Genomic DNA, 27,647 nt, shown 5'->3' on the forward strand with positions numbered 1-27,647 from the left:
ACTGTACTGGTAACTTCATTCACTTCTAGATTTACCATAGTGTATGTCAGAGCTGAGTCTGGCTTTGCTTTAGCATTTTTCTTATAAGCAAGAGCTCCTTGTTCTGTAACTATTTCCAATTCCACTGATTATGTGGCCGGAATTGTCAGCAGGGCTTGGCTTAGCAATCGCTAGTGGGGTCAGATTTTCAACAAAGCTCAGCATGTTGGATGCTTAGCTCTTGAAAATCTGACCCCAGATTTTAGTGGGGACTGAGCAATCTTCAATATAAAGTGCTTAGAGCTGTTTAACCAATTGCACTATTTGGTATTCCTAGTCTAAACTTTGGGGCTAGGTCTGCTTCGTGCTGTGGCATTACTTCTGCAAAAGGGATGTTTTGCTCCCTAATCTAATATAAATATATTATAATATAAATCTGATCTCTCGCTGTGAGTCTCAGGCAGCTCTTGTAGAGATTCTGGATGTGGTTGGAACCTCCTTGGTTTCATGCAAGGTGGGGTGAATGCTACACTAATTGAGTTGATCTGCTAGGATTCCTCTCTCTGCATTTGTAGATGAGAGAAATCAACCCGAGCAGTGCTTTCCTAGCAGTCACACAGTGCAGATGGGAGAATGCTTCTTGGCTACAGGAGGCAGATGCACTAGCTCTGCTCAAGCTAACATGCTAAAATAGCGGGTAGCTACCTGAGTAGGTACCCAGGGGGTATGGGTGGGTTTGTACTCAAGTGGCTACACTGCTATTTTTAGTGTTAGCTCAAGCAGAGGTAGCACATGTCTGTCGATTTGAGCCAGCAGGCACACGCCTATCTGCAGTGTAGACATACCCAAAGAGTGAAGTTGGATTAAAGGGCAAACCACTCCTGGGAGGTGGGGGGGGGTAGCCTGATGTTTCTGTTGTGCTAATTCAGGGCAATATAAATATATATCAGAAGTGGTACACCACAATGGCAGGCTTTGGGATTTCATTCACTGACTGCCCTACTTAGCAAAAGCATTTTATATTATTTCTATTTTCCCCTAATGCAGTCAAGAAGGGATCACTTAACATCTCCTTAGAGCCCCGAGGCAGCACTACCTATGAGATGCTCTATGCTAGTAATGTACTGGATGGAGAGTCACCTCTGACCAGTCTTCAAATTCTGCCTCCATATGAAAGGGCAGATTGTCACAAACTGGTAAATCACCCAATCATCTTTTTGATAAATCATTCCTACTGGAAATGATTGATATCTGAGGCACAGACAAACATTTATTCTGAAGAGCAATTTTTTGCCTTTGGCTTGCAACACATGCCAGCCCTCTTCAAAAACTTTCATAGGAGAAGATGCCCCCAGCTCTCTTGGGAGATTCTTACCCACATCTATTATAGCAGCTGAACATTGTGTGATATAAATACATTTTCAGGAACAAAATCTAGTGCACATATTGCCAGCAAGTGCTCAGTCTGATTTTTGCATAGTGGTGTTCTCTGCCCCTTTAGTTACGGAAAAGATTTTTTTGTTATATGGGCAAATAAATGAATAGCCTCTCAAACTTCCTCTCTGAACGTATAGCTATCCCAGGTACAATAGCTTGTCAATGCCATGCTATGTGGAGCTGTTTTGTAGGAGCCCCTTGATAAAATATTAGTGCGCATCACCATTCTGTAACACTAGGGTCTATAACCTCTATGTTAAAGGATATAGACCCTCATAACATTTTTTCATGAAAAAAACCTGAGCTTTTCTAGCTTTGTATCTTAGATAGTTGGTAGTTCCATAATAGCAAAAAGTCTTGATTCAATATTTGAAATTGCCATATTTTCCATATATGCTCTTCTATTATAAACATAAATGGCAGAGATCAGGTTTTGCCCCTAAATTCTTGTATGTGCTTAATACACCATTTGCGATTCTTTAATTATTACATTTTTGCAATCAGTTTTACACTATAGTTTACATTTATCATTTTCAGTTATTTGCAGGTTATTGCAAAAATTGATTATGGATGCAGATTACATTGTCCTTAACACAAAACATTTGTTCATACAAAGAAAGTTACTTTAAAAATCACCTGCATGCAACATTATGTGAATAAACACAGGGAGCTCACAATCTGTTTTAATCAGTCATTACTGTTAAAAACCACCGCAGTCTCTTATACTTCCATTACAAAAGGCAGCAAGGTTCCACACCTGATTGAGTAAATCAGTTAAGTGATCCCATACGGAATTAAAACATCAGTATTATTTCTAAATATGGGTTTGGTTTTCTTCTTTTCAGAATTTCCAAAATACTGTATTGTCTTTCCCACTCATTATTCTTCCATCCCTGTCAAAACTGTGAGCAGTGTCAAATTTTAACTTAGTGACTTTCTTTAAAACCCATGTGAAATACTTGATCAAAACACTATGCAGGATTTTGAATATTTAGTGAGTAAAATCTTCTAGGGACTATGAGTTCTGGGAAATGTCATTTTTGGGTAACATTTCATTTTGATAAAGGCACACTATCAATTTAAAATATTTTTAAAAAGCAATTTCAGCAATATATAACAGTAGATAAAATTGTTTGGACAAGAATTTTAAGTTTACAATGCCCCTTTAAATTAAGAACTACTATATAGCAACTGAAGTCAGACTATTATTCTCCAAATATACCTAGGTTTGGATTTATTTTGATAATGTAGTGCATATTCCTGTTCCAGGAAGAAGGACTGCTAAACAGAGATGGGGTCCACCTATTGAAGGGGAAGAGCATATTTGGCTACAGACTGCTAACCTAGTGAGGAGGGCTTTAAATTAGGTTCAGCGGTTAAAATTAGGTTTGGCAGGTGACCAAAGCTCACAGGTAAGTCAAAAACATGAAGACCTGGGAGAAGGGTCGGAATCTGGGGGGGGCGCATGGGCTGTTAGGGAGAGACAAGACAGAACTAGGAGGTGGGATGGAGAATCAAATCAATATCTTAGATGTCTGTATACTAATGCAAGAAGTATATTCAATACGCAGGAAGTATTCAAAATGCTAGTAAATAAACACAACTATGACATACTTGGTATCATGGAGTCTTGGTGGGATAATACGCATGACTGGAATATTGGTATAGAAGGATACAACTTGCTCAGGAAGGACAGGCAGGGAAAAAAGGGAGGAGGTGTTGCCTTATATATTAAAAATGTATACAATTGGACTGAGGTTGAGATAGAAATAAGAGACAGACTTGTTGAAAGTCTCCAGGTAAAGATAAAAGGCGTAAAAAACAAGGGTGATATCATGGTAGGGATCTACTACAGACCACCAAACCAGGAAGAACAGGTAGATGACGCTTTTTCTAAACAACTAGCAAAATCATCCAAAGCACAGGGCTTGGTGGTAATGGGGGACTTCAACTACCCAGACATTGGTTGGGAAAAGAACACAGGAGGGCACAGATTATCCAAGAAGTTCTTGGAATGTATTGGAGACAATTTTTTATTTCAGAAAGTGGAGAAAGCTACTTGGGGGAGGCTGTTCTAGATTTGATTTTGACAAATGGGGAGGAACTGGCTGAGAATTTGAAAGTGGAAGGCAACTTGGGTGAAAGTGATCATGAAATGGAAGAGCTCTAAGGATTCTAAGGAATGGTAGGAGGGAGAACAGCACAATAAAGGCAATGGATTTCAAGAAGGCAGACTTAAGCAAACTCAGGGAGTTGGTAGGTTAAATCCCATGGGAAAAACAATTGAAGACAGGTGGCAGCTTTTCAAAGAGACATTATTAAGGGCACAAGAGCAAACTATCCCACTGTGTAGGAAAGATAGGAAGTATGGTAAGAGACCACCCTGGCTTTACCAGGAGATCTTCAATGATCTAAATCTCAAAAAAGAGTCCTACAAAAAGTGGAACCTTGGTCAAATTACAAAGGATTAATATAAACAAATAACACAAGTATGTAGGGACAAAATTTGAAAAGCCAAGGCATAAAACGAGATCTAACTAGCTAGGGACATAAAAGGAAACAAGAAAACATGCTACAAATACATTAGAAGCAAGAGGAAGACCAAGGATAGAGTAGGCCCATTACTCAATGAGGGGGGAAAGACAATAACAGAAAATGTGGAAATGGCAGAGGTGCTTAATGACTTCTTTGTTTCGGTTTTCACCAAGATGGTTGGTGGCGATTGGATATCTAACACAGTGAATGCCAGTGAAAATGAAGTAGCATCAGAGTCTAAAATAGGGAAAGAACAAGTCAAAAATTACTTAGACAAGTTAGATGTCTTCAAATCACCAGGGCCTGATGAAATGCATCCTAGAATACTCAAGGAGCTGACTGAGGAGATATCTGAGCCATTAGCAATAATCTTTGAAAAGCCATGGAAGACAGGAGACATTCCAGAAGACTGGAAAAGGGCAAATATAGTGTCCATCTATAAAAAGGGAAATAAGGACAACCCAGGGAATTACAGACCAGTCAGCTTAACTTCTATACCTGGAAAGATAATGGAGCAAATAATTAAGCAACCAATTTGCAAACACGTAGAAGATAATAAGGTGATAACAGTCAGCATGGATTTGTCAAGAACAAATCATGTCAAACCAACCTGATAGCTTTCTTTTACATGGTAACAAGCCTTGTGGATAGGGGGGAAGTGGTAGATATGGTATATCTTGACTTTAGTAAGGCTTTTGATACTGTCTCTCATGACCTTCTCATAAACAAACTAGGGAAATACAACCTAGGTGGGATAAGGTGGGTGCATAACTGGTTGGAAAATCATTCCCAGAGAGTAGTTATCAGTGGTTCACAGTTATGCTGGAAGGGCATAACAAGTGGGGTCCTGCAGGGATTGGTTCTGGGTCCGGTTCTGTTCAATATCTTCATCGATTTAGATAATAGCATAGAGACTACACTTATAAAGTTTGCAGACGATACTAAGCTGGAAGGGGTTGCAAGTGCTTTGGAGGATAGGATTAAAATTCAAAATGATCTGAACAAACTGGAGAAATGGTCTGAAGTGGATGAAATTCAGTAAGGACAAATGCAAAGTACTCCACTTAGGAAGGAACAATCAGTTGTACACACACAAAATGGGAAATGACTGTCTAGGAAGGAGTACTGCACAAAGGGATCTGGGGGTCATAGTGGATCACAAGCTAAATATGAGTCAACAGTGTAACGCTTTTGCAAAAAAAATAAACATCATTCTGGGATGTATGAGCAGGAGTGTTGTAAGCGAGACACGAGAAGTAATTCTTCTGCTCTACTTCGTGCTGATTAGGCCGCAGCTGGAGTATTGTGTCCAGTTCTGGGTGCCACATTTCAGGAAAGATGTGGACAAATTGGAGAAAGTCCAGAGAAGAGCAACAAAAATTATTAAAGGTCAAAAAAACATGACCTATGAGGAAAGATTGAAAAAATTGGATTTGTTTAGTCTGGAGAAAAGAAGACTAAGAAGGGACATGATAACAATAAAAGGTTGTTACAAGGAGGGGGGAGAAAAATTGTTCTTCTTCACAATTAGCCTGAAACTGGTGTAAAATTTGGTATTTGTAACTCTGTTGGCTTCCCTGGAATTACTTATTCCCGATTTAGAGAAAGGTGAATCAGGCTTAAAATAGTAGTATATACTCATGTTCAAAATGCAGGAATAGTCAACATAACAAATATTGTAAATAACTGAAAGCTTATGATGGAATGTTACATCCAGCTTTCATTATGGAAGCTGTGCCCTGCTCCTGCCACATTGCAGACTTTAAGTAATATTCCATCCATGCTCATTAAACAGAGATGGGCCTAAACCAAAATCCTCAAATTTAGGTCTCATCAGATTTGAATTTTGGTGCATAATTTCATCTCTACCAATACGTGTTTTTAGTAGGTAACACCTGGCATCTAGTAGTCAAAAAGAACAAGCCAGGCCAACATCTTCACTCTCCCAAACAAAAATGGACATATTATTTTTCCTTTCTTGGTATCAGAAGAAAAGGAAGAGTGGAGAAGAAAAGATGGAATGAAAAGAGTGGGTCTTGAAGGAAGAACAAAAAATAAAATGGAACTTCCATGTAATTTTGCAGTATGCACATATTATAAAGCTTAAGAAGGCTGAAAAATTAAGGTTCCTCTCAAGGGGACTGGTAGTTTCATACACCAGCAAGTTTTGCTCTTGCCTTTTTTTTTTTTAAATAAATATATCAAAATCCCTTAATTTTAAGTAAAACTTGTTAAATGAATAATCATTATATATATATAAGTTGTAAAATATTTTTTATGTAATAAGAATCCACTGAATAAGTCTTGCTGTTTGGATTCAGCTCTCAGAAAATATGCACTGAATGAAGCAGGCATCCTGTGGAAAATATAGTATGTGATCATGCAATTAAAGACTGTATCATAATGCGTAGGCACAAGTGGGGAGAATTCAGGTTGCATGAGACACTAATTCTGATATTTTCTAACTTTTGAGTTCTTGACTTTGCAACATTAATAATGTTATTTTAACATAATTTTTTGTGCATATTTTTTTACCCTTGCCTGGTGTCCCAGCTGTGAATAATATCTTTAAACTCAGTGTCAGCTCCTCAGATGAAGTAAGTCAGTGTAACTTCATGGATAGCTATGCTGATTTATACCAGCTGGCCCATTATATTTAAAACACCCTTTGCTTTCTCTTCCAGTAGCCATTTGTGAATATCTAGGATAATTCCTTGCAACTGGCAAATTTTAATTTATATAGAAAAAATTAAATAGATGGAATATAATTGAGGTTTTTACATAAAAATGTGAAAGATAAATGTGGCCCCAGGAAAGTGCCACTGAAACCAATCACTGGACAGGCTCATTCGAGTACAACAAGTGCTGGATCTTCTCCCAGCTCCAGTTGTCAGGCAGATTGGGGTTTCAATAACAGTTAAAGTTGGCCACTTTTTATCTTTCTTTAAAAAAAAGCACACTTAGGACCTCACCTAGATCCCATTAAAGTCAGGGGCAAACTTTCATTGCCTTCAGCACTGGAAGAATCAAGCAGGCCACTACAGCACAGTTTAATTTAAAGTAAGATGGAAGGAGGAAAGTAGCAATAAAGGAGCATCCAAGAGGTGACTGATGTAGTAAATAAAAGTTAAATTATGTAAAGTGACCAAAAGATCCAAAAACTGAGAAATCCATGGGAGGGGACAGAGTGACAGGAAATCTCTTCAAGGGAAACTGGGATTTCTTAGGGGATTGTGGAGTTTAGACGGGACTAGCTCTTCCCAGAGACTGTGGAGTCAGTTGACCCTTCATGCAGCAGCATTGACTTTTCTTCACCCTTACCATGACTTTTATACAGCACCATGGTGAGACTAATGACCTTCCAATTCCTACGCTGCAATCCAATGGGCCTCCAAGGGACATGGTCATGGCTATCTGTCTGCAGGGAGGACACTCTACACACATGTGCAGATGGGATGCTCTGCACATTTAGTGTTCAGCTGACATTACAACCTATCCAAAGTAGCTTCAGTCTCTGGACCAAATGCTAGACACATTCACTTCCAGGTTTTGAACATTAAGGGATTCTAAACACCAGGCTCCCAGGAAGATAGCTGGGGAGGGGAGAAAATTTTCATGGTCCCTTGCCAACCTTCCAACTCAGATTTGAACTTGATAAACTGGCTCCCAGAGTCATACAATTAGTATGTGGCTAAAATAATGCAAAGGATGCTCCAGCTTGTTGATATTAGCTACAGACATCATCATATTTTGTACAAAGGGCTCTAAGGATGTGCAGAGACCAGCTAAGAAATTAATCTGCCAATAGTGAGAGAATTCAAACATTTCTTAAGAATAGTTGTAAACAGCTGACACATTCACTCTTTATGCAAATATTCACCTTTGACTCCTTTATTAGTTTACCTCTCAGATTCTTCTATCAGTGGTTAAAGTCAATCAAAATAGGAGGAAGTGCATCGAGATACTGGTCACAAGTCTTGAAGTTCTAGGGTAATGTGGCATGACTTCACTAAGTGGCGATAGAAGCAGCAAAAGAGAAAATGGGAGCAAGAGAAGAAACTTACTTGAGTGGAGTTGTGCTCAGCAGGCCATAGCCAGCTGCCTGAAGAAGGGTGGGTGTGTAGGTGGGTATGTTTCAGCCATGGATGGAGCTAGATAGTTGTGATAAATGAAGGGGTGGGGGGGAACGTAGCTTCCTTTTATGAACACCCAGCCAGCCAGTTAGCTATAGTCCCTCGAGGTGGCTGTTCTTTGCTTGCTTTACCTGTTTTAGCTCATGCTCAAATAAATTTGTTAGTCTCTAAGTCATGAAAGCTTATGCTCAAATAAATTTGTTAGTCTTTAAGGTGCCACAAGTACTCCAAAGTTCCCCAGGTAAAGGAAAAGGAGTGGGCACCTGACCAAAAGAGCCAATAGGAGGGCTAGAACTTTTTAAAAATGGGGAAAAAACCTTCCCTGTGTGTTGTGTCTCTCTGGGAACAGAAGGCAACAGGAATTCTGTGTGAGGCTTGAACCAGGTATAAAAATTCATCTTCCATACCTAGAAGAAATTATTGGACAGAGCATGTTTAAACAGATGCAATTAGGGCTTTTTTTTTTAATATATATTTTGGCTTGTGGATCTCCTTGGTGCTAACCCCAGATGCTTTTGTTTGCTTGTAACCTTTAAGCTGAACCCCAAGAAAGCTATTTTGGGTGCTTAATTTTTGTAATTGTTTCTTTTAAGATCTAGCAAAAACCCTAAGTTCCAGATGTATTTTTTTCCTTTTTGTTTTTAATAAAATGTACCTTTTTTTAGGAACAGGATTGGATTTTTGGTGTCCTAAGAGGTTTGTGCATGTTGTTTGATTAGCTGGTAGCCACAACTAATTTCCTTTGTTTTCTTTCTCAGCTCTTCCCCGGGGTTGGGTGGCGTGAAAGGGCTTGAGGCTACAGGAAGGAATTCCCAAGTGCTCCTTCCTGGGCTCAAAGGGGTTTGTTTTGCATTTGGGTGGTGGCAACGTTTACCAAGCCCAGGCCAGAGAGAAGCTGTAACTTTGGGAGTGTAATACAAGCCTGGAGTGATCAGTATTAATTTTTAGAATTCTTGCAGGCCCCTACCTTCTGTACTCAAAGTGACAGAGTGGGGATTCAGGCTTGACATGGTGGCAGAGCAGTGGGCTCATTTTGAACCAGAAGCACAGACTCAGGATTTTAAAAGGACACATTTTTCCTTTTGGCTGCTTGAAAGCCAGGGAGTTTTTTCTTTTCTTTTCTTTTCTCTTCTTTTCTGCTGAGGGGGAACAAGACCAAAGGATTAGCCGATTAGCCTGCAAAGCTAGGGAGTCCAACAAGTAGGTTTTCTTTTTCTTTTCTAGCTTCATAGCAATGAAATAGCTAGGCTAGAGTAGGGCAGCCTGTGCATGCGGTTGAGGTCAGGCACCAAAACCCTAGAGCAACCAGTCTTCCCAAAGTGGCACGTCCCAGAGAAGACAGACCCAGATCAAGACCAGACATCCAGCTCCATGACAGAAATGCAGGGAAAGGATGGGGGACCTGGAACTTCCCAAGAGGGAAGGGTCAGCCCTCCCCAACCTGAAATCCCAGTGCCAGGAGGGAGGGATGCCTTTAACTCAGGCCAAGTCCTAACTGAGGCAGAAAGGAATCTCTACCTAGAGATGAAGCGGAGGTCAAGCACTTGGAGGCGGAAGAAGAGGCAAAGCACTTGGAAGCGGAGGCGAAGTGCTTGGAGGTGGAAGTGGAGGAGAGGAGAAGCGCTTGGAAATGAAGCACTTGGAGCAGAAATGGAGCTGAAGTGCTTAGAGCTGTAAAAGGCTAAGCTGGATCAACCAGGTAACCCTAACAGGCCTTCTCCTGGTACCGCTCCCCATTCCAAGAAATTCTCCACGTACAAGGTAGGCGATCATACAGAGGCCTTCTTAGAAAATGTTGAAAGGGCCTGCCTTGTGTACAGCACCCATCCAGACCAGTATATGGTGGAGCTGAGGCCACAGCTCAGTGGACCCTTAGCAGAAGTGGCAGCTGAAATGCCTCAGGAACACATGAACAAGTACGAACTTTTTAAACAAAAGGTCAGAATTAGAATGGGACTAACACCTGAGCATCCCCGTTGGTGGTTCAGAGCCCTAAGTTGGAAACCAGACGTGGCATTTTCCAGACATGCTTACCACATTGTGAAACATTGGGATGCCTGGATATCAGGAGCAAGTGTTAAATCTCTGGAAGATCTGTCTCTCCTAATGCAAATGGAGCAGTTCTTAGAGGGTGTTCCTGAGGAAATAGAAAGGTACATCCTAGATGGGAAGCCCAAAATTGTAACTGAGGTGAGGGAGATTGGAACCTAATGGGTGGAGGTGGTGGAGAAGAAGAAAGCTAGTAGCAGTTGGAGCGGATACCAGAAGGGGCAACTTGAGACAACACCCCACCATCGGGGTCAGCCCAAAGCCAGACCTCGCAGGGAGGAGCCCTCCACACAGCCAGGGAGATCCCAGATGCCCTCTCGCCCCACCATCCCACTCTCCAACCACCCACCTCGCCCCAGTCTGCTTGGAGATGCTTAAATGTAACAAGCTGGGGCATGTAAAGGCCAACTGCCCCAAGGGCATCAGCCGACTACAACTCATCACCCTGGAGTCCCACCAAGAGCCTTCAGGCCCAGATGTCTCACAAATACCCCCAGAGTGAAAGGAAACTGTGAGTGTGGGCGGAAGGAAGGCTACTTCATGGAGAGACACTGGAACTTAGGTGTCAGGTATTCACCAGTCCCTGGTGGACCTCAAATTCATCAACCCAGAGGCCCAGGTGACAGTACAACCCTTTTTAAGGCCAACTCTTTTAACTTGCCTACAGCCATGTTGCCTGTCCAGTACAAGGGCTGGTCAGGAATATGGACTTTTGCAGTCTATGATGATTATCCCATTCCCATGCTGCTGGGAGAAGACTTAGCCAACCATGTGAGGCTAACAAAAAGGATGGAGATGGTCTAAAAGGCCTCCACACCTAACTCCATTCCTGAGGCTCCTACAGGAACCCAGCCAGAGGTGGTGGGACGAGACTCCAGACCAGAGTCTATGGCAGCAGTTGTAGAGCCAGTTCCTGGGACCCAGCCAGAACTAGCCCAAGAATCAGAACTGGCGGAGCAGTTCGCACCAGAGGCCATGCTCACAACCCCACCAGAGTCAGGGGAGCCAGCACCAAAGGGCGCCACAGAGCCTGCACCTGCAGCAGCAGCTAAACTGACGCAAGAGGCTCGACTGGAGCCTGAAATACCACCTACTGCATCAGCGGAGAACAGTTCACAGTTGACAGAAACAACCCCATCACCTGCATTGCTTCCAGTGGGACCAAGCCCAAGTCCACAACCCAGCAAGGAACTAATGTCTCCAGCATCAAGGGAACAGTTCCAGGCAGAGCAGGAAGTGGATGAGAGACTCAAGGGAGCTTGGACAGTGGCATTGACCACCTCCGCCCCCCCCCCCCCCCGCCTTTCAGCTCTTCTAAAGTCCAGATTTGTTTTTGAAGGAATATTCTTATACAAGGAGACTCTTTCTGGTGAGCACAAGGAGGACTGGCATCCTCAGAGACAGTTGGTAGTTCCAACTAAGTATAGGGAAAAGCTCTTGAGCTTAGCCCACGATCACCCTAGTGGCCATACTGGGGTGAACAGGACCAAGGACTGTTTGGGGAAGTCATCCCACTGGGAGGGGATGGGCAAGAATGTTTCTATGTCTGGTCTTGTGAGGTGTGCCAGAGGGTGGGAAAGCCCCAAGACCAGGTCAAGGCCCCTCTCCGGCCACTCCCCATCATTGAGGTTCCATTTCAGCATGTAGCTGTGGATATTCTCAGTCTTTTCCCTAAGAAGACACCCAGAGGAAAGCTGTACATACTGACTTTCACGGAGTTTGCCACCGATGGCTGGAAGCAGTAGCTCTAAGCAACATCACAGCTAAAAGCATGAGCCAGCCATTGGCAGACATTTTTGCTAGGGTAGTTTGGCCCACTGACATCCTCACAGATTCGGGAATTAACTCCCTGGCGGGGACCATGAAACGTCTTTAGGAAGCTCATGGGGTGAACTACTTGGTTGCTACATGTGACAGAGTGCAGGCCAGGAGGTCCTGAGCCAGCTCTCTGTTAGCCCAGCTCCAATTCAGAAGCATTAATTGGGACTGTCTGACTGCCACACCCAATTGATAGAAGGGAAGCACCTGCAGGTCTCATTAGCTAGGGGGCTATATAGGGCTGGCAGGAAGGAAGAGAAAGGGGGGAGAAAGGAAAGGGAGGAACCAAGGGTTGTGCATCCCTGCTTGTGGGAGAAACTAGCTGTCCCCCAGGTTGCTAGTTTAGAGCGGTCTGTAAATAGAAGGCGGTGATAGCTGACATTGTAAATAAAAGGCACTGGTGATTGTACCCAGAAGAGGTCTCTGGCTGATTTGTGGGCGCAGAGGTCCCATAGTGCGAGGGCGAACAGGAAGCCCTCACTACACCACCCCTTACCACCAACAAACAAATGGCCTAGTGGGAAAAGTTTAATGGGACTTTAGGTCCCAATCATTGGAGCAGTTGCTCTTTGCCTACAGGGCTGTACCACATCCCAGGTTGGGATTTACACCCTTTGAACTCGTTTATGGCCACAAAGTTAAAGGGCTTACAGCTGGTAAAGCAGCAATGGGAGTGGCTTACATCTTCTCCAGGAACTAATATTTTGGACTTTGTAACCAACCTGCAAAATACCCTCAAAGACTCTCTAGCCCTTGCTTGAGAAAACCTAAGGATGCTCAACAGGAGCAAAAGGCCTGGTATGATAAACATGCCAGAGAGTGTTCCTTCAAAGTAGGTGACCAAGTCATGGTCCTGAAAGCGCTCCAGGCCAATAAGATGGAAGCATCATGGGAGGGGCAACTTATGGTCCGAGAGCACCTGGGAACTGTTAATTACCTCATAGCATTCCCAGACCCTACCCTAAAACCTAAAGTATACCATGTTAATTCTCTAAAGCCCTTTTATTCCAGAGAAATCAAGGTTCTCCAATTTACAGCCCAAGAGAGAGATGACGCTGAGTGGCCTAAAGGAGTCTACTATGACAGAAAAAGCAAGGGTGGCATGGAAGAGGTGAGCCTTTCCATGACCTTTGGGCATAAGCAGCGACAACAAATCCAGGAGCTGTGCACCTGCTTCGTGCCAAAGTTTTCAGCCACCCCAGGATGGACAGAACGGGTGTACCACTCCATTGACACAGGTGATGCTTGCCCAGTTATAGCCCAACCCTACCGGATGGCTTCTCAAGCCAAAACCGCAATAGAAAGGGAGATCAAGGACATGTTACAGATGGGTGTAATCCTCCCCTCAGAGTGCATGGGCATCTCCAGTGGTTCTGGTTCCCAAACCAGATGGGGAAATCACTTTTGTGGGGACTACTGTAAACTAAATGCTGTAACTCGCAGAGAAAACCATCCAATGCCATGCACAGATGAGCTACTGGAGAAACTGGATGTTCCCAGTTCATCTCCACCTTGGACTTAACTAAGGGATACTGACAAGTGTCGCTGGATGACCCATCCAAGGAAAGGTCAGCCTTCATCACCGATGTAGGGCTGTATGAATTTAATGTGCTTTCTTTCGGACAGCGAAATGCACTCGCCACCTTCCAGAGACTGGTAGATAACCTTCTGGCTGGATTTGGGGAATTTGCAGTCACCTACCTTGACGATGTGGCTATATTCTCAGATTCATGGGCTGAACACCTGGAACACCTCCAACCTGCCCTTCAGCACATAAGGGAGGCAGGATTAACCATTAAGGCCAAAAAGTGTCAAATAGGCCTAAACAGGGTAACGTACCTTGGACACCAGGTGGGTCAAGGTACTATCAACCCCCTACAGGCTAAGGTAAATGCTTTCCAAAATTGGCCTGTCCCTAAGTCAAAGAAGCAGGTCCAATCCTTCTTGGGCTTGGCCGGGTATTATCGATTTGTACCACACTACAGCCAAATTGCCACCCCACTGGCAGACCTGACCAGGAAAAAACAGTCAAATGCAGTTCAGAGGACTGAGAAGTGTCAGAAAGCCTTTAACCAGCTTAAGGCGGCCCTTACGTCTGACCCTGTACTGAGGCCCCCGAACTTCGACCAACCGTTTGTCATAACCACAGATGTGTCCAAGCGTGGTGTAAAAGTAGTTTTAATGCAGGAAGGACCAGATCAATAATTCCATCCTGTCGTGTTCCCAGCAAAAAACTTTGAGAGGGAAAGCCACCGGTCAGTCTCAGAAAAAGAATGTTATGCCATTGTGTATGCTCTGGAGAGGCTACACGCATACATTTGGGGATGACTGTTCCACCTGCAGACTGACCATGCTGCACTGAACTGGCTTCACACAGTCAAAGAGACTAACAAAAAAACTTCTTTGGTAGAATTTAGCTCTTCAAGACTTTGATTTGAAATACAACACATTTCAGGAGCCTCTAACAAAATGACTGATGCACTTTCCCAGGAAGGTTTCCCAGAATAAGCTGGGTAAAAATGTCCCTGTATTCCAAGTATTGTAGTCCTTGAAATGTAAAAAGTACTGTTTAGTTCTTCATGTAATTATTAGTAAAATTAGAGGTGCATGTATCTTATTAACTCTGTTTTCTAAACCTCCAGGAAAAAATCCCAGCCGGTGTGGACCCGACCTGAACCAGGCTGGCCCGCACTATCTCTGATTTGGGGAGCGTGTGATAAATGAAGGACGGGGGTACTTCCTTTTATGGACACCCCGCCAGCCAGTTAGCTATAAAGTGCCTCTTGGTGGCTGTTCTCTGCTTGCTTTACCTGTAAAGGGTTAACAAAGTTCCCCAGGTAAAGGAAAAGGAGTGGGCATCTGACCAAAAGAGCCAATGGAAGGAATAGAACTTTTTAAAATGGGGGGGGGGGGAAATTTCCTTTTGTTTGTGTGTTGTGCCCTCTGGGAAAGAGGGGAAACAGAGGGCAGCAGGAATGCTGTGTAAGGCTTGAACCAGGTGTAAAAATTCATCTTCCATACCTAGAAGAAATTATTGGACAGGGCATGTTCAAACAGATGCGATTAGGGTTTTTTTTTTTTTTTTTTTTTTTTAAATTATTTTGGCTTGTGGATCTCCTCAGTGCTAACCCTATATGCTTTTGTTTGCTTGTAAACTTTAAACTGAACCCCCAAGAAAGCTATTTTGGGTGCTTAATTTTTGTAACTGTTTCTTTTAAGATGTATTTTTTTCCTTAAATAAAATGTACCTTTTTAAAGAACAGGATTGGATTTTTGGTGTCCTAAGAGGTTTGTGCACGTTATTTGATTAGCTGGTAACCACAGTTAATTTCCTTTGTTTTCTTTCTCAGCTCTTCCCCGGAGTGAGGTGGTAGTGGTGGTGAAAGGGCTTGAGGGTACCCCAGAGGGAGGAATTCCCAAGTGTTCCTTCCTGGGTTCAAAGAGGTGGTTTTTTTTTTTATTTGGGTGGTGGCAGTGTTTACCAAGCCAAGATCAGAGAGAAGCTATAACCTTGGGAGTCTAATTCAAACCTGGAGTGGCAAGCATTAATTTTTAGAATCCTTGCAGGCCCCTACCTTCTTCACTCAAAGTGACAGAGTGGGGATTCAGCCTTGACAGTAGGTGTTCCATGCCCATTTCTATAAATGTAAATGTCACCAAGATGGAGCCATCTTACTGATTCAAAAACAAGAATGAGGGACAATGGTGGGACTTGATCAGAAATGTTTGAAATACCTGATGCCATTTCATGCAATGTAGAAAATTAAAACCATTCCAAAGATAGGGTTTTGTATAGAATCTTGCGTTATGTGCTCCCTGAGGGGAGAAAGAGCTGGAGGCAGTGGGTCTTCCTCCCTCATTGCCACTTGAAGGGTGGACTGATCTTTTCCCCCATTACTGGAGAATGGATGGATGTATCCTAGCTGTGCTACTGTGACTTCCCTCATTATGTTTTGCTGATCCATCTACTGGCAAGAGGCTGGGAGCCCCAGAAACTTCTTATCCAAGCACCATCCCCTTCAGCAGCTCCCACTTCAGAGTCCTCTGCCTGGGGAGACCTCCTCTGCTACATGCAAAGGGAGAGCTCCTTCCCTTATCCCTCTCCTGGCTTGTGAAAGGAGAAGCAGCTGTATTCCTCTGAGCTGTCCCTGGCCTGTGTATTACAGTTCATCCCACTGCATGATTGTGGAAAGCTGTAGTATGAAATGAATTTGCTAAACTCTACCTTTCTCATTTACTTTAATTTAATTCTTAATTTAAATCAGAATATTTTTAATCTACAAAAATATTTGTGGCTTTGCTAGAAATTGTGCTGATTTGTACTTGGTAATAGGCATTAACATTTAGCAGATGGTTGCTTTGTTATGATAAAGCAGAAACAATGAACTCTTACAGCACAAAAAGGTGAAGGTAGACGATATTTACTCATTGTTCAGCATCTCTGTTTCATTTCAGTGATTCTGAGCAAAGAATGCTAGTGGGCCTGATTCAGAGCTCACTGAGGGTCCAGTCCTGGGGAAGTATGAAACCACCACTACATCTCCTGATTGCCGTTGGAGTTGAGGATGCCCCACACCTTTCAGGGTTGGGTTCTTTCACCGCTGATGTAAAACTAGAGTGAGCAAGAGGAGAATCAGATCCCATGTGCCAAGGGCCTGATTCTCTTCTCACTTGCAACAGTGTAAATTAGTAAGTTAAATTTGATTTCCGTACACACAAATAAAATCATGACTAACCCAATGGCGTAAGGAGAAGAGAGTGGGGTCTCTTGTGTTTATCTACTGGCTAGATATGAATAAAGCTGCCATGAATCAAGATATAAAATCTGTGAGGGCACTACTATAAACTCTGACCTGCCACAACCAGTGCCTATACATGAGAGGGGCAATCGCCGTTGCCTCAGTCCTTAGCATTTCTAGATCCTTAGTTTCAGTTAGGTTATAGTTTAAATTATATATGTCCACCCATTAACTTGCCTGTGTCTCTGCTTTTTCAGAACTCAGCAGAGTTCCCCTCCAAGGGGATTTCTACTTTAAGGCTTCATTTAAGATTAGAAAATCACATGATCACCTTTAGATATTTAAAAACAGGAATAAAAAAGGTCAGTTATTTCTAAAACAAACACAATATTTGAAGCAGTATAATATTTTAATAAAATTAAATCTAAGTATTGACAAAGCATTATGCATATACAGTACATACTGTATTTAAAGCCTACGGACCTGAACTCAATTTATTCTAGTGTAGTCAGCATGGGACACAAGATTACCTGTTTTATAATAAGAAAGTTTACAACTGTACTTTAAAGTGATTTTACATATATACATATGTATATATACATATATCTATACTCACATGTGTAGATATATACACACGTGTGTGCGTGTGTGTGTGTGTATTCTCTCGCTCTCTGGAGGGACCAGTAGGTAAAAAGAGATATCACAAACAACAATTATGATAATTATAAAGAAAACATGTAAAATATTTTAATTATACAGCTTGTTAGTAGTTCGCACTGAACAAAAGGAACACAGTCTTCTGTATTACATAGAAATTATATTTATTGCATTTGATTATGTTTGGGTGACAGATGAGAACTACCTGCCTGTTTATGACAGCCAACTTTTTAGACATGATGAGCATAAAAATAAAAAGCCCAAAATATTAAAAACCTAAATTATTCAGTTAGCGTGGCCTTGTAGATGCAATCAGTGATGATACTTTCCCATTGTATAGTATTGTTGTTCTACCTGTTAAAATAGTGACCTAGTTCAATTTGCTTTGAAGTGGCTGCTTTCTGTACTATATCTTCATGTTTTAGAACCTGATAGACATTGTTCTCTTATTCTTTCTCTAAGCAGCAGAATGATGTCCATTGACTGTATCCTTCAATACAAGAAGGATAATTGTATCTTTTCAAATGTGAGTTGGAAGAAGGTTTCGGCTTGAACTAGAATAGCTCAGTGAATATGAGTTATGACCGTGTGGATCATCATCATCACTTGTTTCAGAGTAGCAGCCGGGTCTCTTATTTGCTTTGAAGGCATATCCACAATACCATTTCAGTGAAATCAGTAAATGGTAATTTCCATGCAACATAAATTGTAATTTCAAAACATGCATGTGTTTTAAAAAAATATAAGGTGCCTTGAGAATGCTGGCAGTTTTACATTTGGAACATACATTTTATTTATATATATATATATATATATTTACATTGTAACTGCTCAACTTTACCTTACAAGCTTCAAATTTAGGAAAATATACAGTACTTTTGCATATAATGGTATATCCTTGTAGCCCCTGAGTCAAGTATAGAGGATTTAAATACAAAAAAAAAAAAGGGGAGGGGACAGCCATTAAAAGCACTTACATTTTATATGAAGTAATAGTATAAAAGGATTATTTCCCAGGAAGACCAGGATCAGAAACATGCCTATGTAGACCCAAGATTCCTATATTGTTTAGGGAAGAATCTGGCAAAGAAGGATGCCTAATGGAATGGAGATAAGTTTTACAATACCGTGGGTGAAACTCTAAAGACCGGTCATGTTCTTGTTCTAAAAAAGAAGCCAAATTGTCTTCTGAGGCTGTGTTAAGATGCACTCCACTTGAGAGGGATTCTTTGGATTTAAGTTTTGATTTTTCAAGGTCTAGAAATTCAGGACACTGAGAGAAAGGAAAAGAAAAAAGGCAACAATATATTTAAAACAGTCTCATGGGTACTCCTGTTTCTACTGAAAATGAACAAAATCCAAAACAAAAACCAAACCAAAACATTTTTTGCAAACCGAGTCTGAAACATGAGCTGAGAAATCAATGATTTTCACTAATACTGTGTTTGATTAATTGTAGTTGAATGCAATTCTGCCCAGGATTTATTTGGAGGAGAAACCAGGGAATCCCCCCGTTCTTCCTCAGGCTAGCTGTTCCTGGCTCTATATCTTAAGAAAATTTTCAATTAGAGACTGAACTGTCTTGAGATGGGCCAACACTGAGCTCCTGGTTCTGAACACCTCTGAAATCTGGGGCAGTTCAGAATCAAAATCTGTGACTGCATCAAATTCCTAACTTTGGGGCAGTGCGGATCTGGATACAGATCCAAATACTGGGTTATTCTGTATCTTTTAAGTCAGAGCCTGTGATAGAAAGTGTGCAGAGATGCCCTGGTGGCAGCTCTCTGGCACATGTACATTACCCCCAGGAGTGCTGAGGACGTGTAATCCTCCCCCACCCACTTAGGCAGCATACACACCTGGATGCGTCAGTTGAGTTTCTGCATGGTCGGTGCAAACAAGATGTGGCTCAAGGCTTTAAGGACTTGGACAGTGGCAAGCCTTGGGTCAAGACTGGAGATTTCGTGAGTCCTTCCACATGCTCCCCTGCAGGGCTAACCACAATCTAGCCTTTTGTGACTTGGGCCTGTCTCTTATTCCCCCCTTCCTCTATATTTTTCTGTGGGGTCCACAACCATTGCTAAATGCATGATGATGACAAAATTTGTAGCTTTGCGACCTATATTTGGCTTCTACACAGTAGGAAATTTGACCTTTGGCGATTCGCTTCCAAAATAATATAACTAGATGAATCCTGTGGAGACATTTAGCCAAGTTACAATTTCCTGTTCAGAAACCTATAAAACAAATGCTCAGTCTTCCAGCAATAGGTAACAACGTTAATTAATCACTATAGTTGATTCTGGGCACATCCATACCTGTGATGAAGGACTGAAGCTTCTATCTGTTTTAATAGATACTACAGGATGAAGGCTTTGCATCACCCGGATAGCTGGCTGTTGATATTCTGCACTTGAAGTCACTATACTATATGCAGGCGGAATGAATGTTGACTGCCTCTGCAGTAGTTGCAGGATGGTTTGAATGTCAGCAGTCATTTGGGATTCAAGCCTAGAGAAGTAATATGAAATCAATTAACACACGGTCCTGCATGATTATGTTTTAACACACTGGTTACAAATGCATTCAAGAGGGATCTGCAGCTTATTAACAAAGCAAGCCATTATGTGTAACACAGGGGTTCTCAGACTTTTGTATTGGTGACCCCTTTCACATACCAAGCCTCTGAGTGCGACCCCCCCTTATACATGTAAAACATTTTTTTATATATTTAACACCATTATAAATGGAGGCAAAGCGGGGTTTGGGGTGGAGGCTGACAGCTCATGACCCCCCCCATGTAATAACCTCGCGACCCCCTGAGGGGTCCCAACTCCCAGTTTGAGAACCTCCGGTGTAACGGTATTATAATGTTTTGAATAGGAAAGAACAGAAGGGGGAGCACTGAGCCATTCCATGGCTGGCAGCTTGCTCTCTCATACAGAATATACATTCTAATGTTTGTTTCAGACCTTAGTTAGAGTTTAATTTAAGAATAGTACATTACTATCATTTCTGTTTGCAATTGATATGAATATTGGGGGCGAGATTCTCAGCTGACATAAACTGGCATAGTCCCCATTGATTTAACTGGAGCTGTGTTGATTTCTACAGGATGAGGATCTGGTCCAGGATTTCTAAAGCAACAGAAAACTCTGACAGTCCCAAAGCTACTTCTAAGGGGATACAACACAACAAGGCAGCATAATTTGTGTTTTCCCACAGCAGGAAACAGTGGGCAATCTGGTTGTTTTAAGTAAAGATCTTGAAAACAGTAATCTCTTTAGGTGCATGGTTAGGGTTACCAGATAGCAACTGTGAAAAAACAGGACAGGGGGTGAAGGGTGGGGGTAATAGGCGCCTATATAAGAATGTCTCAAAAAACGGGACTGTACCTTTAAAAATGGGACATCTGGTCACCCTATCATGATGAATTATTAGAATTTAAAGTAGGATTTTGTGGCGGGGGGGGAGAACTGATCTGAAGCTCTGTTCAAAATGCAGAACTAAACTCGACATAGTCGATATTCAAAAGTGGTGTATTTATTGATTGTTTGACTGATTGACTAACTCTTCATGATTTGGTGGATGAAATCTGAACATTTAAATAACCCTTGGTGTAAGTCACAACATCTGAGTCTGCTTTTCTTCTCCACACTTCCATTGCCATGGCACTGAAATGATTTTCAGGTTGTCTTGCCAACATAATTAACAGACTCAGCAATGGGTAATGCCTATTGTGCCTCCCCAGCTGCTAGGAGACCACACAGTGTGTTATCATGGATTGTAATCTGGATACAAATCCTCCTGCATGGGAACTCAGCTCCTGACAGAATCATTTTAACTGTAAACACATTTTTATGTTAACAGCCCTCAGTGTTGTGAGTTGTCCCAACTACAGCTCTGCAGCAGCAGAACGCCTGCTCCAGCAGATTTTTGCTGTGTACTAAGCCCTAAACTTGCACCTGACCTCTGTCCCCTAATGGCCGCTGAAGATACCTTTGCTCCTCACATAGATATTAAAGGAAACATTGCTCATAGGTCAGCTGTTGTTGCCAGTGATTCTGTGGCATCAGCTTTTATAAAAGCAACCTAATACCCGCTCAAGCCCTGGGGTTATACCCGTTCATGTCCTATTCATCCCCTGCTCAGCTCCCTTCCGTTGTGTGCTGTTTGCCAATATGCCCATATTGACCTCAGAGTAAGCATCCTGCCGATACCACAGGGAAAAAATGCAGCAGCAGCACCATCCAGAGAGCATGTCTGCTAAAACTATGTTGTAATTCCTTTTTGAATAGAAGATGTGCAAGAATTTGAGAACTTGGGCGATAATTTTGCCCTCTTGTATCTCTCTGCCCCTGCTCCCCCTGCCTTTTTAAAAAATATCTCTAGAATTCCCCACCACTCCAAATTGGAGAGTTCTAATTTCTTCTACTCTTCATTCTTTCTCACTTGACCATTTTACACCACCCCACAAAAAACAGCCAAACAAACAAACCCTTAAAAAACAACCATATTATGTATGGGCATAAAAGCAGCAGAAAGATAGTGCTAGGTGGTCACTGGGCTTCCCCAGCTTGTATAAAACTCTATACCAGTCCACCATGTACCCCCAGTTTAGCATCATATCAGGGGCGCGGCTGAGGGTAGGAGGCGGCAGGGAGGCGTGCCCAGTGCACTTTGCTCTCTGACTTTTCTGGGTCACCAGAATAGTTTTCAAAGATGGCATAAATTAGAATAGTCCTCTTGCAGCTGATCTGGCCTGTGCCAGGGACTAACCAGGCCCAGAATCCAGAAGGCACAATGGTACCTTAAAAAGCATCAAAAGAATTAATAAATGAAGTGGGATGTGGATAAAAATCCAGAAAAAGAGATTAAATAAAACTAAAATCTCAGCAGTTCATCAGAAAACTCCGCCCCCCCCAATCTTTGTCTATGGCATCAATAAACCTAATACCAGCCCTGAACAATAGCTCTAGATACATTTAGGATTTCAAGAAAAGGAAAGAATAATAAGAAAGACATTATTATGTATAAGTCCTCATATGCTGTGATGGGAGCCCTGTAAGTGCCTACTTACATTAGACAGGTAGATAAATACCTGCATGGTTTTACTTCATTCATGATTTATAGGAATTGCATGTTAAAACATTTATTAGAGCATAAGCTTTCGTGAGCTACAGCTCACTTCATCGGCTCACGAAAGCTTATGCTCTAATAAATTTGTTAGTCTCTAAGGTGCCACCAGTACTCCTTTTCTTTTTGCGAATACAGACTAACACGGCTGCTACTCTGAAACATGTTAAAACATGTATCTTGTAACATATGTATGTCCTTAGAAATGAGAATACTGATGTTTGATTGGTTCACAGAATGCAAAGGGGGCAAGACGTCCTTATACTGGCTTTCAATTGCTTGTTAAAATGTACAAGGCAGTGTGCCAATGAAGATACACTAAAGTATAATTAAGGCTGAATTTATGTCATGGTAAATTTGGGGTTAAATTTGCTTGTCATGTCAAAAATGTTGAAAGTAATGGAATTCTGGGGAAAATAATAAAAAGTCACAGACCAACTTAAAATGAACTGAAATTACATGGCAAATGACAGTATACATTATAGCATATGACTGATCAGAATACCTTCACCATATTTTTAAGATTCCATAAGCTATTCTGTTTAGCCACCAACTATATATGTTAGACACCAATAGGGAGGGGAAGAAGGAAGATGAGCTGTATTAGCAAAGGTAACTTACATATGCAGTATTTTGACAAAGAAAATGACTGTTTTCTATTGTAGTAGGTGTGTTTTGCACTTGTGATACTCTCATGGCTGTTTATTATAGATTCATAGATACTAAGGTCAGAAGGGACCATTCTGATCATCTAGTCCGACCTCCTGCACAGCTCAGGCCAGAGAATCTCACCCACCCACTCCTACAAAAAACCTCATCTATTATAGAAACAGCTGCAAAAGGAGGTTTACACATCAAAAAGTAAAGATGCCTACAATACAAATGCCGCTTCTGCGAGGAAGGCACTGGTTCGCTCAGTACATCCCCAGGGAAGCACAGCACCTCCCATTTTATGGGCACAGGAACTGTGTGTAGAAAGCCAGGAACTGCTTTTGGAGGAAAAGTTCAGGAGAAAGAGGGATGACGAGAGAGTCAAAAACCTGCACCTACCTATCCCAGAATGGGATTTTCAAAGGGCTTAAGGGCCAGATTTGTATTTTGGCACTTAAAGATGCAGATGGGTGTCTAGCTACTTTTGTGATTTCTGCTATTTACCTATCTGCATCTTTAGGAGCCTTAATACTTAAAAAATCTGGCCCTAAGTGATTTAGAAGCACAAGTGCCATTGACTCGCAATGGGATTTGTACTCATGATTCATTTAGGTGCTTGTGAAAATCCCCCACCAAATTCATCCTTGTTGTGGCTCCATTGATATCAATGGTGTTGTTATCAACCCAATCTGATCCTGTCACATAATTGCTTTTACCTGTTGAGTTGTTCTTGAAGTAAATCTAGCCGGTGCTCCACTTCCCCATAGGTCAGCTCACTTTCAGTTTCACAGATGCCCCATGTAACATGAGGTAATGCTGACTGTCTGGAGATCTCCTGGTGCCCCTTGTTGTTTTCCCACTCCCAGTTTCTTTTATCACTGATGTCTGCCAAAAAACAAACCTCTTGAAGTATAAACAAACAGATCCACTAAGAATAAACATGTATTTGAATTTATGGAATGCACGGCAAGACTAAGTTAGAGCTACAGTCTCTACTCTTAATTTTTAGGAGGTAGCAGTCTGTTCAGCCAAGAATCCCATAAACCAGTGTTTCACAAACCTTTGAAAGTTAAGCCCTCCCTCTTTAGGGAAATTAAACCAATCACAGATCTGTCCTGCAATTCCTTCTTATGTTGTTAAAGGCCAACATCTTAGTCTGTACAATCTTCCATGGTTGCCCCAGCAGTCCTTGGTGCACCCTTTATGCAAGGTCTTTGGGAAATGCTGGAGTAGGGCACCATCATATACTCCCTCTCCTTTTGTACATACTTTGATGAGCAGTGTAATCATCAACAATGTTGACATTTAAAGAATTATAACTGGCATTAATGTTAGCACCCATTGAAAAGGGTGAGGCAGGTCACTCCTCAGAGCTACTAATTCAGACTCTCTTCAAACCCAGGCAGATGACTCCATCCTCATCAGTTACACTCATTTCACATTTTCAAGGTTTTCTTTGCAAACATAACAGCTAGAGATTTACCTATAAGAAAGAAGGGCCTCTGGAGGACAATAGAGAGACCTGTCCATATGCCCCCAGCTAATCCTTTTACTCGATGGGAGCATATTCCACAGGAAAGAAAGGAAGTCCCTCCCAAAGTTAGATACAGTGGTTAAAGTAGATTGAATCAGGAAGGGGAGCTCTCACCCAGTAAACCAAAAAGGAGGAAGAGTTCTTTCTCTCCTTTTAGCAGAGAAGGGGGAGATGAGCTTTATTGGACTAATGGATCTTTGGGATCTATGGGATCCCAGGGTTTCCTAGGGCTATAGTGAGTCTGTGAATGTCATAGGGTATAACAGGCACCTGATAATATGAATAGGGCTGAAGTAGGAGGAGGAGATTTCACCTTGGCTTCATGATGGCTCCTTCACTTCTCTGACCACTCACTACATGCCCCCTGGAGAAAGGGAATGGGTGAGAATTGTGTAATTTTGACTCAGCTAGCATGCATGGTACAATTTCCAATTGTCGAGGAAACTGGAGAGCTTTCTGAGAGGGGCAGAGAGCAAAACTCTGACAGATTCAGACCCAGCATAATCTTAATCCATATCTGTTTGTAGAATGTTTGCAGGAAATTGGAAAACCAATGCACTAATTATAGACAATGAATTTCAGGAATGAAATGCAAACAATAAATGCTGTTTGTTTACACTTCTTATTTACTGTGCTATAAAATCCCTTAGATTTTACATATAAATCATCCACTAAAATCACATATTTTCCTGTACCTGGTCTTGGTGTCTCTGGCTCAGCCCTGGGTTGAATGACAGGTGTTTGTGTCCTGGACAAATGTTTGTGGAGTATCTAGACTAATGTTTACAATCCAATTGCCAATTAACTTGAGTTCAAAACAGGACCATAATAAACTTTAATCTAGACATATTCTTCAGAGATAAGTCACTCCCCTTGTTCTGTGCATCTTCTTAGGTAGTCCCACATGTATGAACACAAAAACCATAGGGTAGCCAGGAGACAGTCAGAACATTACTACTCAGCATGGCCTTGGAAGAATGGAGGATTGTTCTCAAGATATTAACTAAATTAATAAATATATGGACCAGTTAATTTAAACAGTTCAAGAATGAAATCCTATGACCTGAATAAAGGCCACGGGAGGCTCCAAATGGTGGAAAATGTCATTGTTCTGCAGTGGGGGGTGGAAGGGGGTAGCAGCAGCTACGTAGAAGCTACCCTTGTGCTGTTAAGAGAGGCTCAGGACTGAAATAAAATGAGTGCTGCAAGTCAGGATTACACTGGCAACATTTAGACTGCCTGTCCCACACTATCCAATTCAGGGTTAATAATCCCTTCCTTTCATGGACAGTAAATTAATTGCTAACATTTAAAACAAAAAATAAAATAAGGACTAGACTAAAAATATATCTTTTGTAATGGTAATAAGTTATGGAAGCTTATACAGAAGTTCATTTATATGTATATTTACAAGATTTATACTTATAGACTCATATTAGATTTACAACTGCCTTTAGAGATCATGAAATCAATTTCTAATTGATATCAGGAATGAGAATTTAATTTAAAACCAATCTGACTTTTTATAGAAGCTATAAGAAAAGTGATCAGCTTTGAAATACAAATACTAAAAATGCAGAATTACAGAGACACCTATTCACCCCATCAAAATGTTGGTTTGTATGTGATTAATCAAAATGTACACCCTTTAGACTTGCTAAATTTAGCTCAGAGTAAAATCTATACTAGGTTGCCTTGGAAAATGTTGCTATAGCTGCAAGGACACATTTCTGGCTACTGGCAGGGGCAAGGTAAGCTTTCAAACAGCAATATATACAAAACATGTTTATATCAGCATTTGACCTTACCCTGAGAAGACCAGATGTCACATAACTTGGCCTTTGGACTATCAAAAATATGTTGTTCTGCTGGATTAGTTTTTAGAATAATTTAAAATACTCTTTTAGAAACCTAAAGTTGATCCTGAATTTGTGTGGCTAAATTTATTGTATCAGGAAATAAATTGTTGAGGAAAAAAGCAATAAGCACTAAATACAGAAGTAGTCCTTTAAAACAGAAGCACCTGTAAATGCATCTTCAGCAACAAAACCTTTAATATTGTTATAATATTGTTAATAATACTGGACTTTTCATTAGGTCACCGTATCACAGAAAATTAAGGCTTTAAAGAAAGAATCATCATAGAATCATAGAATCATAGAATATCAGGGTTGGAAGGGACCCCAGAAGGTCATCTAGTCCAACCCCCTGCTCAAAGCAGGACCAAGTCCCAGTTAAATCATCCCAGCCAGGGCTTTGTCAAGCCTGACCTTAAAAACCTCTAAGGAAGGAGATTCTACCACCTCCCTAGGTAACGCATTCCAGTGTTTCACCACCCTCTTAGTGAAAAAGTTTTTCCTAATATCCAATCTAAACCTCCCCCATTGCAACTTGAGACCATTACTCCTCGTTCTGTCATCTGCTACCATTGAGAACAGTCTAGAGCCATCCTCTTTGAAACCCCCTTTCAGGTAGTTGAAAGCAGCTATCAAATCCCCCCTCATTCTTCTCTTCTGCAGACTAAACAATCCCAGCTCCCTCAGCCTCTCCTCATAAGTCATGTGCTCTAGACCCCTAATCATTTTCGTTGCCCTTCGTTGTACTCTTTCCAATTTATCCACATCCTTCCTGTAGTGTGGGGCCCAAAACTGGACACAGTACTCCAGATGAGGCCTCACCAGTGTCGAATAGAGGGGAACGATCACGTCCCTCGATCTGCTCGCTATGCCCCTACTTATACATCCCAAAATGCCATTGGCCTTCTTGGCAACAAGGGCACACTGCTGACTCATATCCAGCTTCTCGTCCACTGTCACCCCTAGGTCCTTTTCCGCAGAACTGCTGCCGAGCCATTCGGTCCCTAGTCTGTAGCGGTGCATTGGATTCTTCCATCCTAAGTGCAGGACCCTGCACTTATCCTTATTGAACCTCATTAGATTTCTTTTGGCCCAATCCTCCAATTTGTCTAGGTCCTTCTGT

At 41.7% G+C, this 27,647-nt stretch overlaps 1 protein-coding gene across 1 annotated transcript in view; it reads right to left on the minus strand.

Moving 5' to 3' along the window:
• Positions 1 to 17,203: 17,203 nt before the first annotated feature.
• The window catches only part of KCNH7 (potassium voltage-gated channel subfamily H member 7), a 338,644-nt gene continuing 328,200 nt past the window's right edge, over positions 17,204 to 27,647 (minus strand). The window contains 3 exon segments of the mRNA XM_043505208.1: positions 17,204 to 18,620; positions 19,666 to 19,858; positions 23,851 to 24,019. Of these exon segments, the coding sequence (XP_043361143.1) occupies positions 18,354 to 18,620; positions 19,666 to 19,858; positions 23,851 to 24,019 (629 nt within the window). The 3' untranslated portion in view covers positions 17,204 to 18,353.

Source organism: Dermochelys coriacea, chromosome 11, assembly GCF_009764565.3.
Source record: "Dermochelys coriacea isolate rDerCor1 chromosome 11, rDerCor1.pri.v4, whole genome shotgun sequence".
Classification (NCBI taxonomy): domain Eukaryota; kingdom Metazoa; phylum Chordata; order Testudines; family Dermochelyidae; genus Dermochelys; species Dermochelys coriacea.